Consider the following 19,312-nt stretch of genomic DNA (forward strand, 5'->3'; position numbering starts at 1 on the left):
GTGTTTCTCAAACTGGTACAAATATGTAAAATCTGTGCTTTTAAAAGCTTCTGCTTTGAGTAGCCTTACACTCCATAATTGTGCCCTAGCAATTGTCAAGCTCTATTGCATGCCCCATTCATGAAAATTATAGTTTTGGGATGACATAGCTTAAAGAATTTGAATCTAAAAGTTCCTTACCTAGAGCTCCCATTAAATTATATTAATTTAAAATATCTATGGAATGATATTTTCACAAAAAAAACAAAACAAAACAAAACAAAACAAAAACACTAAAATGAAACAAAACCAAAAATAAACCAATGGGTTTAGGGGAGGGAGTGCCTATGAAAATGACTCTTTACAGTAAGTAAAAGAGGTTTATCACAGTTTTGATAGATAACTTGCATGAGTTCATACCGAAAAGGAAAAAAAAAAAAGAAACCTTTCACACATTTTATCAAAAAAAAACAAAACCAAACAAAAAACCAAAACAACTGTCATGCTCTAGGTAGGCTCTCTCAGTTGTAGGCCCTGAAGCAGTAGACACCGTACAGCTTGTGCTTCTTGTCGGGGAAGCCCACGAAGCGCACGGCGGCCTCGCTGGGGCTGCAGCGCTTCCGCGGCCGGGAGATGGGGTAGCGCACGCTGCCGTCCGCCAGCCAGCCCGCGTCGCAGCGGTCGTAGCCCAGCAGCTTCCAGGCCGCGAAGATCTGCCCCACCTTGGCGATCTGGGAGCCGTCCTTCAGGCAGGCCTGCACGGCCTCCTCGTAGGTCAGCTTGGTGGGGTGGATCAGGTAGTAGAAGCGACCTGGGAGGAAAGGAGGGAAGGTGGAGTCGTTAGCGGCGCGGAGGTTGGAGGTCTGCGGTCCTGGAGGTCCTTCCCAACCTTAAATCCGGTGATTATGGAATCACAGATTCACTGGGTTGGGAGAGGCCTTCAGGATCATCCATCTAACCCCGCCCTAACACCTCAACCAGACCACGGCACCGAGTGCCACGTCCTCGTTTTTTAAACACATCCAGGGATGGCGACTCCACTGCCTCTCTGGGCAGACCATTCCAGTACTTTATCACCCTTCCCATAAAAAACTTCTTAACATCCAACCTAAATTCCCCTCAGTGCAGCATGGGGCTGTGTCCTCTCATTCTGCCTGGAGAAAGAGACCGACCCCCAGCTGGCTACAACCACCTTTCAGGGGATTCTGTGAACCTCAATGGTGTTGCCTAAAGATTTTTACTTTTTATGTGCTTTTCATAAATCCATGGCTCTGAATACCAGCTGTATATGGTATTCATGGTAATTTTCCTACTCTTTCTCTCAGATTCTGGAGTAATTAGCTGACGACCTAACACTTTCCTGAAATACTGTTTGGTCTTATTTTCAAGTAGAGGACCTATAAGAAGATGTAACATGAATTGGGGCATGGGAGACCTTGCACCAACCCAAGGGGCAACTGAATCTCCTACTGGATGTACCTCTAAGATATCCGAATTAATTAACCCTATAAAAACTGTAGAAATTCAATAACAGAGTGCCCACAGCCCATGACTATGGATACACCAGGAAGATTCCAATAGGGAACTGCTTTTTTACCTTTCCATTTTAATACTGTGGGAAGGGTTTTTCTCTATTTTCATTTCAGGCAACAGTACTGTAACACTGACATTCTAGGAGAAATGGTGATGTTCCTTAAGGATCATGTCAAACAGTGGTTAATTTAAGTCTGTGCCAGTTGGGGGTTGTGTTGTTAAAAAAATTGTGATTTTTTTTTTATTTTTTTTTATTGTGAGTTGATAAGTATCAGGAGGAAAAAAGAACTTACCCAAAAAACAACCCAGGTACAGAAAACAGATGGTTTGAACTAAAAAAACCCCAAACCAACTCCACAAAAAAACAAACCAAAACCAAACAAAACAACAACAAAAAAAAACCCCAAAAGCAATGCTATATTTATTTCTCCTAATACCAAATAGCCTAAAACATGCTCTTTAGCTCTCTGACAGGGTGGTGACCTTGTTTCTGATTAAATACAAGCAGAAATAATTTTTTTTTTCCCTTTTTTATACAGTGAGAAAGCCAAGGTATCAAACAGCTTTTCAGGAGGAGAGTTTGAGCCTGTGGTAGAGCAAAATTATGTCTGTCTTAAGTCTTTACCAGCAGTTCTGAAGCTCTGTTTCTTTTTAGGCATCAAACGGTATACCCTCACCACAACACGAGACCGAACTGATAGTGCTGCTAAGAAAAATGTTCCCTGTCTCAAGATAATGAAAATATATGCCAGAAAACAAAGCCCAAAAAGTGAAGTCTCCCCTACTAATCCATACACAGCAATAATATTAATATTGATTCCATTTATCAAGGCAATAAACATTTGCTGTAAGCATTTCGTTCATTATTCTTGGGGCTATTTATCATCACTGATTTGACAGCCAAGTGGACTGCAGAGGAATTGTGTTTCTTTGAAGGCATTCAATAATTTCCAAATAAATTCACAACTTTTCAATCTGTCTATTCCTGAAGAGGAGAGTTAGCTGAAAATAAGAAAGGAATTTATTCTTGTGGGCACCTTCTAATTCCAGAGCTCACTCTTTACTGCTTAATGTACTCCAAGACAATATCTATTTTCTGCCTTGCAAAAATCAGGTGAGTACACAGAACTCTGTTTAGTATGAGATGACTTTCTTGGTGAAAAAAAAAGGGGTGAGCAAGTTAAGAGTTACGTCAGCTTCAGATTCCTGTGAAAATCAAACAGGATTTTTTTTTCCAAATGAAGGAAAGCCAGGTCAGATGACAATATAAAGGTAATTGAATTAACCCTGTCTAAAGGTCAGAAATTGTATATCAAGACAAAAACAGTTTAAAAAACTGCATTGACATTGCAGCTGTGGTGGAGAAGAAACTTTTCTAAAATTTCATTGCTGTCAGTGACAGCATCTACAGAATTTCCACAGAAAACTACTGAGAACAGGTAATCATCCCTCTGTAAAACACTTTAAAATTCCATTTCGGCAAGTTGAGAGCATTTACAACGTGCTGCTAAAGAGAAGGTTTACTAAGTGGAATCCTGTTACTGATACACTATTAAGAGGTTTCCCCAAAGCAAACAGGATTTCTGATTTAAGGGAACAGGGGTTTAGACTGATAGTGTGTAAACTTCACCTAGTTTATGAGTTCCTCTTCAAACCATATGTCAGTGGAATGTAATTTCCTAGGGATTTGCAGTAAGGTCAGGCTTTTGACATATGACATCAATAATAAAAACTCCTATACTCTGCTGCCTCCTCAAACAAGAGCAATTGAATAGTAAAGCCCACAGGGATGCAGTGTGTATCCAGATTGTCTGATTACACAAAATTCCATTAATAAGCTCTATACAGATTTGCAGGGTTTTTTTTTTTTTTTCCCCTGATAATAGTTGGGAAGGGTTCCTAACTATTCAGCTTCAGAATTTATTAATTGATGTGGAAGGAGAGGGAGGAATTGATTCTCTCTCCCTCATGTCTGGTGGTTGGGTCACTTCTACAGAGGATCCTGCCTGATTTGGCTCCTCACACCCAAACCATGGGGCAGAGGGTTTGTGCAAACCTGCTCACACCCCATCTATAACAGCTATTTTAAGATTTTGTGTGCAACAGAACAGCTTAAAGAGGCAAACTCCAGCCACTGACCCAAATACCCCACACCCTTGTGACTGTGGGTGTTTGAGGGATGAATCACGCTTGGAAATTTCTTCATTTCTTCTCAGTGCTAAATTGGGAGGTTTATTAGTGAGTTTCCCTTACAGAAAGAAAAAGGAAAAAAAAAAAAAGGAGAGAGATATTTAAGACCTGGTAAATATTTTGACATCCAGTGATCCTCTCAAATAGGTGATTTTGAATTAAAAATGTGAGAAAAAAAACCACTTTTAAACACACCAATATCAGTAATGGCTCTGGTGATTCAGAAGCAGCCACTCCTAATAAAGGGTGTGTAATTTTAGTTTGGGTTTCATTTCTCTTTTTGGAACAGTTGCTACATGTTCCCAGTGATAAAATATTCTGAAATGGTCAAATGAACAGTCAGCATTATTCAGACAGGACTTTCCACAGCTTTCTCCCATTCAAATGGCAGAGATGATTGGCTTGTCACATGCAGTGCTGTAAAAAACAGGTGGCTCAGAGCTGTGCTTTTAACATGCTCTCTGAAATTTATTCTTTGTGTTCTTAACTTTGTTAAAATGAGATTTTCATTTGATTCTCCTACAGGTGATGAAAGACCAATTATGCACTATGGTTCTGTGGACAGGGTATATAACAAAATGCATGTTAATGAGGAGAAAGTGTGATGAAAGCTGTACTTGTACCTTGTTTCATTTTCTCTGAAATTGCTTAATTATAGAGGACCTGATAAACATATTTACATTTAGCTCTTTTCGCACTTTTCAGTGCGAAAGTTTCTCAAGGGTTTTCCTTCAAAAAAAGAAAAAAAGTACAGTTGTCCTTCAGAAGACCTTTGAAAATAAACAAAGAATAACCACTCAGCTCTCCCATTATACATTCCTTGGTTTATGGCTATTAGGCTCAGTGGGGAAGATTGTAACAAAATGATTAATCTGAATTTATTTCCTCAAATTGATCATCTGGAGTGATTGCATGGGAGAGGAGCATCCCCATTCCTTGGTTCAAGGCAAGGAGAGAAATTGGGGTGATTTTCAGCCCTGGAAAATGCTTTGGATCACGTCAGGTTGTGCCACCACACAGGGCAGGAGCCTTCAGCTTTTCTAAAGATGACATGGACTAAAGAGGCTTCCTCTGGGCAGGGCAAGTGAAGGAGAAATTGGCTGTGAGAGAGCAAAGCTGAGCCCTCAGACACCAGAAAGTTCCAGTGTGGAATTCCCAAATTTAAGTCAGACACTCCCCACTCCTGTGAATTAATTTTCAATAGTCCTTATCAGCACAAGGAATGTAAAATCAGATTGGGAAACATATTGCCATCCAGTGCAGGCAGAAAATATTCTGTTACTTCACAATATTTTGATGGATTTCACAGATAGAATCAGGCTGGCGTTACTCTTTGCTTTGTTTTATGAAACACACCACTATAAATTCTAATAAACTGGTAGCTATTAGATATAAAAGGTGTGAAATGATTTCATGTTCCTGGGTACAAAACATGAACAAGTCTTGTATGAACCAACAGAATGGTTTGAGTATAAATCAGCTACACAGGCAGAATACAATGTTTAAGTATTGTATTTGCCTTAGTCTATGAAAAGGTATCATAGAGGGTAATTTCACAAAGTAACAAGATTATTTGATATTGCAGTTTTGCTCGAACCACTTCCCTGTGCAGGTAACAGAAAAGCATGTAGAATTTTTTTACTGATGGTATAATCCCTTCATTTTTAACCATTATTTTTTGTGTATCCAGGTAATCACAGTTGAGATCCAACAATTCCACAGGGAAAACATTGAACCTGGATTCACTGCATTGATGATTACAGTTTCATTTTTTTTTACCCTAATAGCTAAATACCATGGCTTTTACCTTTCTTCTCCAGGTAAAAAACAAGCTTTGCATGTATTTCAGACCAAGATTTCTTGCTTTTACAGCTGAATTATTTGAAATAGAACCTTTCTTTTTAATGATCTCTGAGATCATAATGTATTTGGGAAATTTTTTCCCTATAGAGAAACCATTTAGAAAGTATCTAGACTTAACCTCTTTTTTTATAGAAACTCCCAAGAGACACTATTTTTTTTTTAAACTCTCCTTATCTTTCCCTGCTCCTGTGGCCCTTGTCATTTTCCCATCTCCATTATGTAAAGTTGAAGCTTCCTCTGTTCTCTACTTTCAGAATCCACTGGGAATGCACTGTGTCCTAACCACCTCTCATTTTCCTTGGCTGTTCCTGAGCTGAGAGAATCAATATTGGGTCTTGCAGAAATAGTGCTTTTTTTGTGTTGTTTCTTTTTTTCTTTTCCTATACATATGCCATTAAATACACTTATCCAAAATGCTGTGCTAAAAACAGGGAGCTGGCAGAGTGTCTGGGTTAATTGTGGGTGTGAAGGTGAGCTTGGGACAAGGAATAGTGGGAAAGACAGCAGGGATGTGTGAGGGAAAGGTGATTTGGTGAGTTAAGGGAATGCAAGCTGAGAGAAGAAGAAATCTGGATTTTCAGATGATGCCACGAGAAAGATTTGACATTGAGTTGTGGGGATACCTATCTATCATCTATCTATCATCTATCTATCTATCTATCTATCTATCTATCTATCTATCTATCTATCTATCTATCTATCTATCTATCTATCTATCTATCTATGTCATCTATCTCTATATATGTATATAATCTATATATCTATATATCTATCTAAATATCTATATCTATAAATCTATATATAGATACACTTCTCCCTCCATCTCTTTCTCTCTCTCTCTCTCTTTTTCTCTCTCTCTCTCTTTCTCTCTCTCCATCTCTCTCTCTCCCCACATTGCTGTGTAATGTTCTGTCTCCAGGTCAGTTTCAAGACTCCTCAAGGCTGAGATTTGTGCCTGTGTCTTGTCTTTGATTGCTCTCCTACCTTATCCTCACCTTACCTTTCTCCTTCCCCCTCTTTCTTTCTCCTTGTATCAATGCAGACAATATTTATCTTAGTCAGTACCTATTATTCTTTCTTTTCCCCAGAAATTTTGCTTCTCCTTCCTTAAGGGATGCTGCTCAGCTCCTTGTGTTAAAAAGGTGGTAGACACAAGGTTTTACTCTGAAAGCATTAGAAAATAAATGAAAAAGTGCAGCTATCCCATTTTAATTATTTTTGTTTGATTATTTAATACCTTGGTGATATTTCTATAGCACAGGGTTAAATCTGTATAGAAGAGATGAGTCCTTGCAGGATTCCACCTTGGATAAATGAAGCAAGAAAAACTGAGCCAGCACTTAATGGGATGAAGCAGTATGACAAAAAAATCAGCCAAACTTTTGTTTCAGATCACTTTGAACCTAATGCAAAACTGTTGGCTTCAGGATTTGTTTGGGTTTTTCTGCTGAGGTTTTTTTTTGTAGGCGTTTTATTCTTGTGTGTATTTTTTTGTTTTGTGGTGGGATTTTTCTGGGCTTTTTGGTGTTTTTTTGGGAGTTTTTTTTTGCTTGGTTTGGTTCCTTTTTTTCTGCTTGGATGGGTCTTTTTCTGAGGAGGATGTTGCAGACTTAGGGCTGGAGCACATCTTCTGAAATCAAGGCTTATGTTTATTTTTTGCTGCTCTGTAGGATGGAGCTGCTTCACTGTGGGTAAGCAATCTGTGCATCAATAAAAAAAGGCCATGCTCCATGGTCTGAGTGGGCTGCAAGCCAAACATGTGCAAAGTTGTGCAGGAATTATCCACAAGTAGGATGCTGTAGAGAGGATGGGACATTCACAGCAATGCTCTCTTAAATTTATTTTAAATGTTTTTTCCTGACACTAGGCAAACCCTGAAATGGCAGCAAGCTGAGATTGGGTCATTTAATTTTGTTTCATACCTAAAAACACAATCAAGTAATAGCAAAAAACAGGTTTACAGCAGTCCAACCTCAGAGCAAAAGTGGTCGGAGGCTTGGCAGTGTACTAAGATTAGAAATCTGAATTATTAAGAAATAAAGCTAGAAATAGGTCTGTTGATAAAGAACTATTAGTTATATTAGACCTGCTACATGAGCAGGAGCTGCTTGACACTGCAGAGTAGGTGATGATCAGAGTTTTGTTTTGGTGGCATATTTAAGCAATATGGACAGAATTATTTTTGCCTTCAACAGGAAACCTCAGTCAATGAACTGCAGGTTCCTTCGACCGAATTAAACTGGTTACACACCAGCATTAAAAGGGTATGTATAAATTTCAGTGGGGTGAAAGGGGAAATATTAGAAAATCCTGCCATTACACGTCCTGAGTTGTAAAAACTACCTGTGTGACCACGTGACAAAGACGACTTTACTCTCTGCGTGCACCCTTGCAAATTCCACGACGTTTTTAACCTTTTGGTTATTTCATCCCTAGCATTCCCCGGGTTTTACATGAGCTTTGACAAACCACACACCCCTTCCTACCCTGGCTGCCTAAGCCTGGCCATTTTGCCAGGGAAGGGCGAAGGAGACGCTCTCACCGTTGAAGTTGGACGTGAAGCAGAAGACGTCGTAGCGGCTCTTCTCCTTGTCCCAGAACCCGTAATTCCTGACTCCAGGCACGGTGTTCCTGCCCCCGCAGGGCTCCCTGGGCTTGGTGATGGGGTACTGCACGGAGCCGTCGCTGAGCCAGCCGGCGTTGCACCAGTCCAGCCCCGACCTCCAGGCGTCGTAGAGCTGGTCAAACGAGGCCATCACCGAGTCCTGCTCCGCGCACGCCCGCTGCGCCTCGTGGAAGTTCAGGTTGTACCGCCCCAGCCGTGGGGAGTAGGGGAACACCACACCTGGAGCGGGGGAAGAGGAGGGTTACCAGGTGCTGAAGGAGCAGAGAGAAGGGAAACAGCTTTGGCAGCCACCAGGAGGAGGAATAAAGGGGAAGGTTGGCTCCATGGCGTGTGGCTTACTTCTGGGGAAGAACGCCCACGGCAGAACTGGTTTTGGGTCTTCTTGGTTTTGGGTTAGGGCTGCTAGCCTCTTCCCAAAAGCAAAAAAAAATTTAGGTTAGATGTTACAGAGAAATTCATCACTGAAAGAGGGACTGGGCACTGGGATGGGCTGCCCAGGGAGGTGGTGGAATCACCATCCCTGGAAGGGTTTAGAAAAAGGCTGGACGTGGCACTGAGCACCATGGTCTGGTTAATGAGGGGATTTTGGGTTGTAGTTTGGACTTGATGATCTTAAAGGTCTTTTCCAACCTGGAAACCTCATTCTGTCAGCCTGTGATTCTGTGCTGCCTTAGCTAGCTGGCTCATCTCCCCGTGGCCTCATCCCCTTCCCAATGGGAATCCTGCCAATTCTGCAGGTCCCACCTACACCTCGCTGTCACCACGGTGGTCTCACTCCCCTGCTCCCACGGGCCTCAAAGAGGAGCAGAGCTAGATGGAATTTTGCAACTACATATTTTCGTAGAAAATTTCCATTTATCCATTGTAATGTCAATTTCTCATTTTAAAAAGGCTCGATTAAACCCTAGCATAGCTCCAATTTTGAATTTGTTTGTTTTTGTTTATTTTTTTACTTATTTTAATTTTGTTTGTTTGGGTGACTTTTTTTTTTATGTGTGTGTTTTTGTTTGTTGGTTGGTTTGGTGGGGTTTTTGATGCATGGAAAGGGAGCAGGTGAGCTCCTGGCAGTTATTTAGAAAGAATAAATTGTTGAGTTAATCACTACATTTCTATGGATTTCTTCTTTTTACAGATAGACATTAAGACAAAATGTTTAGATCAACATAAAAGAGCATTGTGTTCTTTGCATGAGACCTTACCAAGATTTCCTGAGAGGTTCAAGACAGTTGCTTTTTGTTTGCTTTTTGGGGGTCTTTGTGTTTTGGTTTTTTTTGTTCTCTTGTTTTTTGGTTTTGTTTTTTGTTTGGTTTTTTTTTTAATTATTTTTTTTAATTAATTTTATATTATTCCAGGAATGGGAATGTCTGCCTTAACAACAGCATTTCAATCTGGTAGGAAGCACAGCTTCAGGTTTTAAAGCAGGAACAGCTATGGGGAAATTAAATCAGCGGAGCTGTGTGGGAGACTTTCCTGCTGCTTTCCACCTGGTTTTGGGCCATTTGCCACCTCTCAGGGCAGGTGAGCCCCTCACAGAGGGCAGATGGTGGCACAGCCCTGGTCGCAAGCCATGTGTGACACCAGTGTCCCTCTCTGCCCCTACAGCACTGATGGCTCAGCCTGAGGGAGGGTGGCTGTGCAAGGAGCATGGCCCTGCCAAATGCTGTCTTCCACCCCAGGGGACAAGGACACAGCCTGAACCCAAGCCCTGTCTGGTGCTCCTGGCTGCCCAGCCCTTGCAGACAGCTACAGCAGACAGAGGACATCCAAGAGGGGCTGGGAAACTTGGGGACAGCTCCAGAGAGGTTTAAAAAGTGACATCTAATCACAGTCACTGCCTTTACCCCACAGCTTTTGGGTTTTTTTTTCCTTCTTCTGCTTGTTTTATGAAAAAGAGCATTGTTCCTTGGAGCATGAAAGATGTCTCAGAAAGCACTGAAGGACCACCTCCCCATGTGGGTTTGATAAAAGGGAAAAGAGAGACTTGAAACAAAATTTGGATCAGACCACCCTAATCTTTGGCAGGGCTTAGAAACTTAACCCAGACCTAAATTTTACAGCTGGCTTTATCCCAGCCTCATAATAAGCTGAAATAAAATGGTATTAGAGAAGATCCAGCTCAGAATGTTTATCCTCAGACATCTCTGTAGGACTCAGAGGGACTGAAGACAAGATAACACATCAGCCAAAAATTTAGCACTGGCATAAATGTCCACCTTTCTTTTTACTTTTTTCCTGCTGTTGGATCCTTTTGACTATAACAATTTCATTGTCCTCAGGGCAGCACAGCACAGGATAGAGAAATTACCCAGTGGTCAAACAAGGCAGTCACCATGTGATGAAGCCACTCTTCTTTCAGAACATTCTAACCCATTTCTGTATCTATTCCACCAGTTTCCTAAAGTCCCCTTGCTTCCTCTGCTCTCCCTCACCCTTCTGTCATCCAAGTGTTATTTTTGTTAAACAAAGTCTTTGCTATTACTAAATCTCAGTGACTTGGTCCAAGAAAATAAAGCATGCAAATGTAAACTTGGCAGGGTAATAATAAACAATATTTTGCTCTCCTTCCTCAATTAGCTAGAGTCTGCTTCAGTTCTTCCCTTTTGTAAATCCTTTGTTAAAGGGCTTTTCTGTTTTGTGGTGTTCTGAACTGCAGCGTATGAATGTAATGAAACACAACCTGTGTTACATTTAACTTCATAAACAAGACACTGAAGATGTTTCCTATTTTTCTGGATCTCTTTTTTTCCTTCATCATATGTTTGTTAAGAACAGAGCCATTCTTCGTCAGTGCTAATGGATAGAAATATCACTGGGTATAATAAAAATTTAGCAAATGTAATAGGAATCCAAGCCTTTTTACTTTATTCGAAATCTAATACTTATTATTTTTTCGGGACTACATTTCCCCAGACAACAGACTCCTTTTCCAGTACATGTGTTTGATTTGCATATACATTAAAAAAACGCCCTACAATTAGGAAAGATCAAGATATAAACTTACATACTTCTAAAAACTGAGCAACAACTAATTGACAGCTATTTAAACAGACTTGATTCCTTAAGGTTTCCAAAATCACTTTTCAAAAGGGGCTAGCTGTGTATGTAAATGTGTTACAAATCTGAGTTTGACAGCTTGGGACATAATGTTTTTATAACATAAATGTGCACTAAACTGTAATATTAGCTTTGGGCTATATTTGAGCAGACTGCATAGAAGCTGATTTTTTGTTGGAGTTCATCTGCAGTACAAGCCTGCAACTGATTAGCATTAATTTCACCCTGCAGCTGGGGGTGGTCAGGGGAGATTTTGCTGAGGAAAATGGACTGGGTATGTGCTTTGTGCAGCTTTGCATTACCTTGCAGTTTTGTTAATTTTTTTTTTTCCTTCCTCCTTAATTTCCTCACCAAACCTTGATAAAATTCATAGTGAGAGCTCGATTTTCATCTTCCCTTTCTTTTACACTTTAGCAGTGCTGAGCTTTAGTTAATGGCAGGGCGTCTTCCTCAGCCCTGGACCTTACAAACCCGTCAAAGGGTAATCCATCCCATCTGTTCCTGAATGGACAAAAGCTGTCCTGAGGCTCCTTGCTGTTCCCAAAGCACTGAGCCTCAATTTCTGACTCCAGCCCTGTGCTCTGCCGCTAGACAAAACACCCGCTCCCAAACATTAACAAATTCAGCTAAAAAAATGCAGGGAGACAAAAACCTCCAGCCTCAGAAGGTTAAAATCTGGTGACTTTGTGGGAAGGCAGAGCTGAGGAGCCTTGGCTTGACCCTGGTGATCCCATTCCCTACCCCAGGGAAGCCCTGTCTGGAGCCCAAGTGGGGATATTAATTTCCATTATAAGGAATCATGGTGTGGCTGCTCTCCCAAACCCAGGATTCTCTGGAATAGGTTCTGCCCCCAGGGAAGGACCTCCTTGCCCCCAAAAGAGACAGGAAGAACCTGAGACACACCAGCTCAGCAGAGAATGGATCTGATGCCGAGAGAGGAGGGGATGTATGCACCTGCGACCAAGCAACTGCAGTTGAGGAAATGAATCCTGTAATGGAAATTGGGGTTTCTACCAAATCAGGACATGAGAACTGTACTATATATCCTCCCCACAGGAACACCAGCACTTCTATGGATTTCTCATCCAAGTGAGGAAATGTACAGCTCTTCTCCATTTGCTGTGGGTTTTTTTTGGGAATGTATTTATCTTATTTATATTTCAGAGTCTTATACGTAGGTAACCCCTAAAATTCAGTGTAAGCAGTCACTTCAAACACACTGTCAGCACAAGGAAAGCCAGCATTTACTCAAAACAACAGTGTGAGGAAAAAACCTCAGAAAACTCAACTCCTCTATTGGTTTATGAGTGTTAATTAAGCCAGCACCACACACAATTAGCACTAGGACTATTGACACGTGGAAACAGAATAACACAAATTTCTGTTGATCCATACGGGGGGAAAAAAAAATAATAAAAAAATCTTTTCACAGCTGGAGTAAAGAAAGGCTTACTTGAGTTTTAGCCAAAACTGGAAAGTAAGTTTTCCCGCAGCCAGTGTAAACATGGGGCAGCAGTAGGGTTTGCTATTTACTGTACTGTAGGGTACAGTTTTATCTTGGCAGGTTCATACACTCGATGGCTAAATTTTCCACGCTGGATTCCTGAAATTCCATAAAAAACTGGTGACCCCCACATTTTCACAGAGTCTCCATCATTTTCCTGCCTGTCAGAACTGTCAGATGTGTGATCATCCAGCCACTGGCTGTCAGCAGGTATCAATCTCCCTAAAAATGAAACTGAACCTTTAGACAGTGTCCCCCCAGCATCCCATTACTGTCAGTGGGGTTGCTTACCTCTACCCAATAAAAATACACAAACTGCACTGATCTGGCCCAGGGAAGATTATTCCCTTGTATTTCTGCACCCTTTATCAAAAATTGGGAGACTGTTGCCTCTCTCTGCTCTCCTAAGTACTCTTAAATTTTTTAACACTTTCCTTCTGTGTCATCATTTTCAGTTTCAATTCAATTTCAGGTGAGTTTTTTTAAGCTTTTTGTTTCACCTGCATCTTTCAAGGACCATTTTTTCAGAGCATGTGCAAACACAGCTCTGTCTGCAAAGCCCTGCCACAGAAGGAATTACATTGGTCTGCTCTTGACAGCCCCCCTCTTTTTGTTTTTGTTCTAGGGACCCGCAAAAGCTGTGTCCTATAAAATCAGTTTTTCATCAAAGAGTAGAATGGATTATCACACAGAGGATATCAGAAATGGTTTTGGTTCTTTTGGTGTCTGTATGGATGTAACAGCAACACACAGAGGAAACAAATATGGCATTATTAGGCTAAATCTGATTTCTCCTGCTCTTGAGAGCATGGAGTTGATTTCCTGTTGGTTTCAACTCTGAATTACCCATTGTTTAAATCCAGCTGAAGACCAAATGAACAGAATAGAAAAATGATTGTTTTGACAATTTGAAAAAATTTGTTTATATGAAGCTTATGGATCTGTTTGAGCTATTTTGAACTATAGAGTCTGGTTTTGAAAGGGACGCCTGGTTTTTGGGTTTTTTTCTCCTTTCTTGGACCTAAAGACCCACATAGCTCAAAACAAGAACTCAGATGCTGGTGATTTTTGGTTCTTGGGGAGCTACACAAAGGGTTAGCTTCTATCTAAAGGCTGCTTTCTACAGAGGCTTTTAATGATTTTATCCAGATCTTCAAATTCCCAGAAGAGTTGGATGTAAAAGGTAATTATTTTATAGCCTGTGTTCAACTCTCACCTCCCTTTGAAGAGAGAAACTATTAATAAATAATTCTAATAGAGTAAAAACCTGCCTTTGGCTGTTGTCCTGCTTTCTCTGTCACCCCTCCCAAGGCTCTCCTGAAGGAAGGGCAAAACAAAAAACATACAAAACACACAAAACCTGTGCCTGAGCAGCACCTCAGGGCTGGAGCTTTCCATGCCCAAGAGGCCAAACTCACAAACCTGGTGCAGTGAGATTCATTACAGCACCAGGTATTCAAGGGGAAATAAACTAGCAAAGCACAAACATAAAGAAAATTTAGTGTGGGACTGTAAAAAGCTGCCGTAAACAAAATTTAATGTAAGATGAGGATTCTTTTTTTTGCTTACTACTCGGGCAACAGTATCTGCCTGCTGTCTGAGGCCTTTTAATATGTCAGGCTTTTGACTTTCAGGACACAAAGAGTGTAAAACTCATGATCCATATTTTATGTGCAGGAGGAGAGCAAGGCCAGCTCAGACAGAAAATGTCTTTGGTGAAGAGGTTGATTCTCCATAAAGAATGTCCTGCTTTCCTCAGCTTCTTGCAGCTGCTGCGCCCAGACCAACACTCATGAGCCCCAAGGCCATTCCTGCTTCCTCAGGCTACAAACAGGGTGAAAATAATGACATGACTGAAGAGATCCTAAAGCTGGTGGTTGTGGAAAGCTGCAGTGAGGTCCGGTTCTGAGCTTTAGCTGGAGCTCAGCATAATCTCTCAGGTCTGGGGAAAAAATGTTGTGGTCCCGAATTAAATAAAATGAGGAAAACACAAAAATGCAAGGTATGTAACAAATTCAGACTGAATCTAACTTCAGTGTTTTTCACAAAGCTAAAAGTGCCCAGTTATGATGGATGGTTTATTTCATGATAATCCCAGGAGGCCTTTAAGGCCAGTAAGAATAAAATGCTATTGGAGTAGGAGAAGAAAAAAGGTCCATTGAGGTGGAGGTCAACAATTTTGATATTGATACACGGCCATGGGTTTATGCAGGGAGCTCACATAGGAGCCACCAGCTGCTTTGTACTGCTCTTGGGCATTCCTGGGTGAAAATGGCTTTGTCCTGCTGCCAATCAACATCCTTAAGGCCACCACCTCAGGACACCAGGCTACTGATGCAAATCATTCCCACTGTGAGATCAACCTGATTATCTACACCAGACTGTAGAGTGTTAGAATGGGCCCATATATTTTAATTTTTTGTCCAAATAGTGTGGGTTTATTTTTGTTTAGTTCCCCCCCAGATCTGTTCTGCTTTGCTCAAATGCATGAAATGGCAATTAACGCCAGAACTACATAAAGCTGCAGGGCTATTAGGAAAATAAACACGGGGCCATGCAAACAGAGGAACATATTCTATCAGCTATAAATCTCCACTGTATTATTACTATATTTTAATAATTATCTTTTTATTAGGAAATTTCTGTGCACCACAGACCCAGAATTACTGGATTTAGTCAACACAAGCAAGGTTGTGTTGACTCCCACCACTCTCATCTTACTTGAAAGCTTACATTTTACCATGAAGTTTTGCAAATTTCAAAAAAAAAAATTTCATTTTGCAGAGAAAATGTTCCTGCCAGTTTAAGAGACACCACTCCACAATGTCAGAAACGAACAGCCTTTACACCTGTCTGGTGTTTGACAAAAACCACTGAGAAAACATTGCTCCTTATGTTAGCCAGACACAGGTTAAAATATATAAACTTTCATTTGAGTGCAGATTGGAACATACTTGGCTGAAGAAATATGATTCCTTCTCTACTTATGAATTTCCTTGTTTTGGAGGGGGGACCTTGACCTTGTATCCAAGGCTGGTGCTATATTACAAAACAGTAACAGTAAAAAAGGTAAAAAATTTCCCTTTTTCAAAACAAATCTCCCTTGTGTTATTGCATGCAGTAAAGAAATTATTTCTCTTTGCTCTGCCACTGCAGTTGCCATCCAATAATGAACTTCAGATATGGATTTCTGCATGTGCACAAGAATTTGTACAAAGCTTCAGGCAAACTTGCTCTGCTTCCCCGTCCATCAGCATCTCCCCTTCCCAGGCACAGCAGGAAGCACTCACAGCACAGTTCCCTGGCTTTTAACAGCAGAAAAATTATGAACTTTTGCTGCAGAGGAAGCAAGAACTGGGGCAGGTGAGGAGAGCCTTGTTTCACTCAGGTAAATCTGAGTCTGCCAAGAGGAATTGCTCTCCCTTCAGTGGCTGAGCAGCCCCTACAGAGACTGCCCCAGCAGAGGGGAGGCCGAACACACAAGAGCTTTTGGGCACCAGAGAAGAATAAAGTGTTTTCTCCTCCAGCTCATTTCTGTCTTCACTCATAGCTGCTTTAGAGAACTTAGGCTAAATATGTAAATGCCCAGTTTTCTTTAACTCAAAAGTTTGAAGAGAACAGGGCAGGTTCTTGTTAAAGATGAATTATGTGGGGTGGAACAACCTAAATGCAGTACCCCGCTGGCATGGAAACTGGGCAGGGATTTTCTGCAGTCCAAAGTGGGAAGTTTCTGTGGCCTCCAGCCAGGAATGAAAGAATAGATGTAAAGAAGTAAACTAAGCCCATTATGTTAATTTAGTTCCAAGAACCACTCAGACATTCTAATTGTGCAGGCTAGCTATATTCTTCCCTTTTCCTTTTCCTTTTTTCCTTTTCCTTTTCCTTTTCCTCTTTTCCCCTTTTCCCCTTTTCCCCTTTTCCTTTTCTCCTTTCTTCCTTCTCCTTCTCCTTCTCCTTCTCCTTCTCCTTCTCCTTCTCCTTCTCCTTCTCCTTCTCCTTCTCCTTCTCCTTCTCCTTCTCCTTCTCCTTCTCCTTCTCCTTCTCCTTCTCCTTCTCCTTCTCCTTCATATTTTTCCCCTTTTCCCCTTTTTCTTTCTTTCTCCTCTCCCTCTCTCAGGATCCCTCTGGCACACACTTGCTGCTAAGTGTCAGAGATGTGAAATGTCTTCATGAAACCTTTAGTTTACCTCTGTGTTCAGTGCAGTGCTTTGGGAAAAAAAAAGAGAAAGGGCTAAACACTCTTTTACGTGCATTGAGACTCATAAAATGTATCTGAATTGCATAAGAAGTAAGGAAAGCTGAAATTTTGTCCTCTTTAAACCAGTTTCAGTACTTTTTCACTTTACTGTTTTCAAGAATAATGCTGAAAAAAACCGACATTACATGTAGGAGTTATCCTGACAGGTAATATAAAGATCTTATCTAATTATAAGGCTGCAAAAATGCAAACCCACTGTCTCTGGATAACTACTCCAACATTTTTCATCTTTAAGAGACAATTTGCATTTTCTTGATAATCTAAAATATCCTGAAGTTTTGTAAGTTACTACTGGGGGGGGAATTTGAAATAATTTCACCTAGGTAAAAAGATGCAGAGGCCTCTGCAAAATGACAGGAGAAAATTAAAAACAGATGTAACTCTCCATACTGTGTTTGCTCACCCTTTCTTGGCTCCTCTCACACCAGGTCTGTCTGGAGTCGGGACAAGACATAGGCTAGCATGACCTATAGTAGCCCTAATGTTCTTCCAATATTTTGTCATGACATTTTTGACATGATTGTTGTCACGGGGTGCCAGGCCGAGATTCCCTGGGGCACAATGAATTCTGCTTCCTCAGCTTGCTGTTATTGTTGATAACACAAAATCAGTGATAACACAAATATCACTGATAACATCAGTGATAAACCAATAACAGATAGAACAACATTACCAGTACCAGGAGGGGGAAAAAAAACTAAAAAAAAAGCAGGAATTCCCTAACACCACATCAATCCTTCTCGAGGTGTGACTCAGGTGTCACTTACCTTCCAGATTGAGAGTCACCACTGCCGTGTCATCCTCCAGCCCTTCGATCACCTCACACTTGTACCTGCCGTAGTCCTCCAGCCTGATGTTGGTGATGATGAGAGAGGCGTCATTCTCGCTGCTCTCCCGCAGGGACACCCTGCCCTGGTAGCTCCCGTAGCTCTTCCTGTGGTGCCCCATGGCTACGAACACATCCACCTCCTTGAGGTAATCGTAGGTGAGTTTGGTCCACTTGACGCGGATTTTGTGGGTTCCTGAGCCGGCGGTGGACGTGTGCTCGTGGTAGAATTTGCATGGCAGTGTCACGTTGCCGCCGCGGTGAGAGAAGATTTTGGCTTGCTCTGCTACCACGAGGAGACGGGGCCCGTTTTCTGTAGGATTTGAGGAGAAAAATGTCAAAAAAAACCACCCACCCCCAAGAATTTGTTTGCACTCTTCCTTTTACAAAACGGATGCGGTCGATGCCGTAACAACCAGCTGCGGCTGCAGGATCAGTGCTCTGCAATCATTCTGGACCTGTGTTTATAATAAGGTTTATAAACCTGTTATAAATAATTATTTGCTCACCTGAAAGTACCTCAGTGCCCCTCACACAGGCAGAGACCATCCTATAATCATGAGGAGGGCACTGTGTAAATAGATTAACAGAGCTGTACTGCTGATGAATGAACACCATCACCCATAAAAGGCTGCAAAGCAAACCCCATATTTTCCTTGCTCAAGAGTTGTCTAGCAATGCTTTGTTTTTTATTTCCACAATCCAATTTTTCTGTGAGGGATTCAGCTTTGTTCAGGCAGCAGCACAGAAAGCTCCTTGCAGCCTGGGATCCAGAGGATCCCACTCACAAGAGCAGGAAAAGAGTTAATGTATCAAACAGCATTATTTACACTGACATGAAAGGTGTCAGAAAAATTCTAAAATTTTAGGCATTTGTATTTGTATTTTATTCTAACTTTTGAGTGTAAGTTCCTCTTCTGATTGTAGTAAGGCAGTCCAAATGTAAAATCTGGTCCTCTGCTGCCCACTCTCTCCATCATCCCAATGGTCTTTTTCCTCATCTTTTTTTTCTGACTCTCCTTAAAACTTGTCACTATTTTATCTTTTATATTTTGACCTCACTTTTCATGCAAACCTGTAAGAGACCTGTCTCCTCTCCTCCTCACTCCAGGATTCCTGCTTTCCTTCCCTCTGGTAGGTCACCACAGCAGATGTTGCCCTGTGAAATAATTTTGCTTAGGACAGTCAGCTGGGACAAGTGCTCACTTCCAGCCCCGAGTCTCTGGGGCTTTCAAAGGCTGTGCTGCCTTGGGAAAACCCTGGGAAATGCAGATTTCATGTGCTAGTCAGCAGATGTACCCAAAAGTAAGAATTTCCCCCCCTTCCATTGCCTCTTGCCTTGCTCCTCATGCGAAGTTTGCAAAACTGGCTGAGCAAGCTCAGCGCTCCCCTTGGGTTTGCTGTCCTTGACCACTGAGACAGCAAGCAAAACCCCCAGAAAATCACCAGCTCACTGGGAAAGCACCACCAACCTTATTC

At 41.4% G+C, this 19,312-nt stretch overlaps 1 protein-coding gene across 3 annotated transcripts in view; it reads right to left on the bottom strand.

The window, feature by feature from the left end:
- Nucleotides 1–500: 500 nt before the first annotated feature.
- The window catches only part of HAPLN1 (hyaluronan and proteoglycan link protein 1), a 28,628-nt gene continuing 9,816 nt past the window's right edge, over nucleotides 501–19,312 (bottom strand). For all 3 annotated transcript variants that reach the window (XM_088054400.1, XM_088054402.1, XM_005529446.2), the window contains 3 exons: nucleotides 17,775–18,146; nucleotides 8,108–8,410; nucleotides 501–790 (listed from right to left, as the gene is read on the bottom strand). In XM_088054400.1, coding sequence (XP_087910526.1) covers nucleotides 501–790; nucleotides 8,108–8,410; nucleotides 17,775–18,146 — 965 coding nt within the window. The remainder of the gene's footprint in view (nucleotides 791–8,107; nucleotides 8,411–17,774; nucleotides 18,147–19,312) is intronic.

The sequence above is a fragment of the Pseudopodoces humilis genome, chromosome 4 (assembly GCF_049639895.1).
Source record: "Pseudopodoces humilis isolate 2021_Gansu_Grassland_sample_001 chromosome 4, ASM4963989v1, whole genome shotgun sequence".
NCBI lineage: Eukaryota > Metazoa > Chordata > Aves > Passeriformes > Paridae > Pseudopodoces > Pseudopodoces humilis.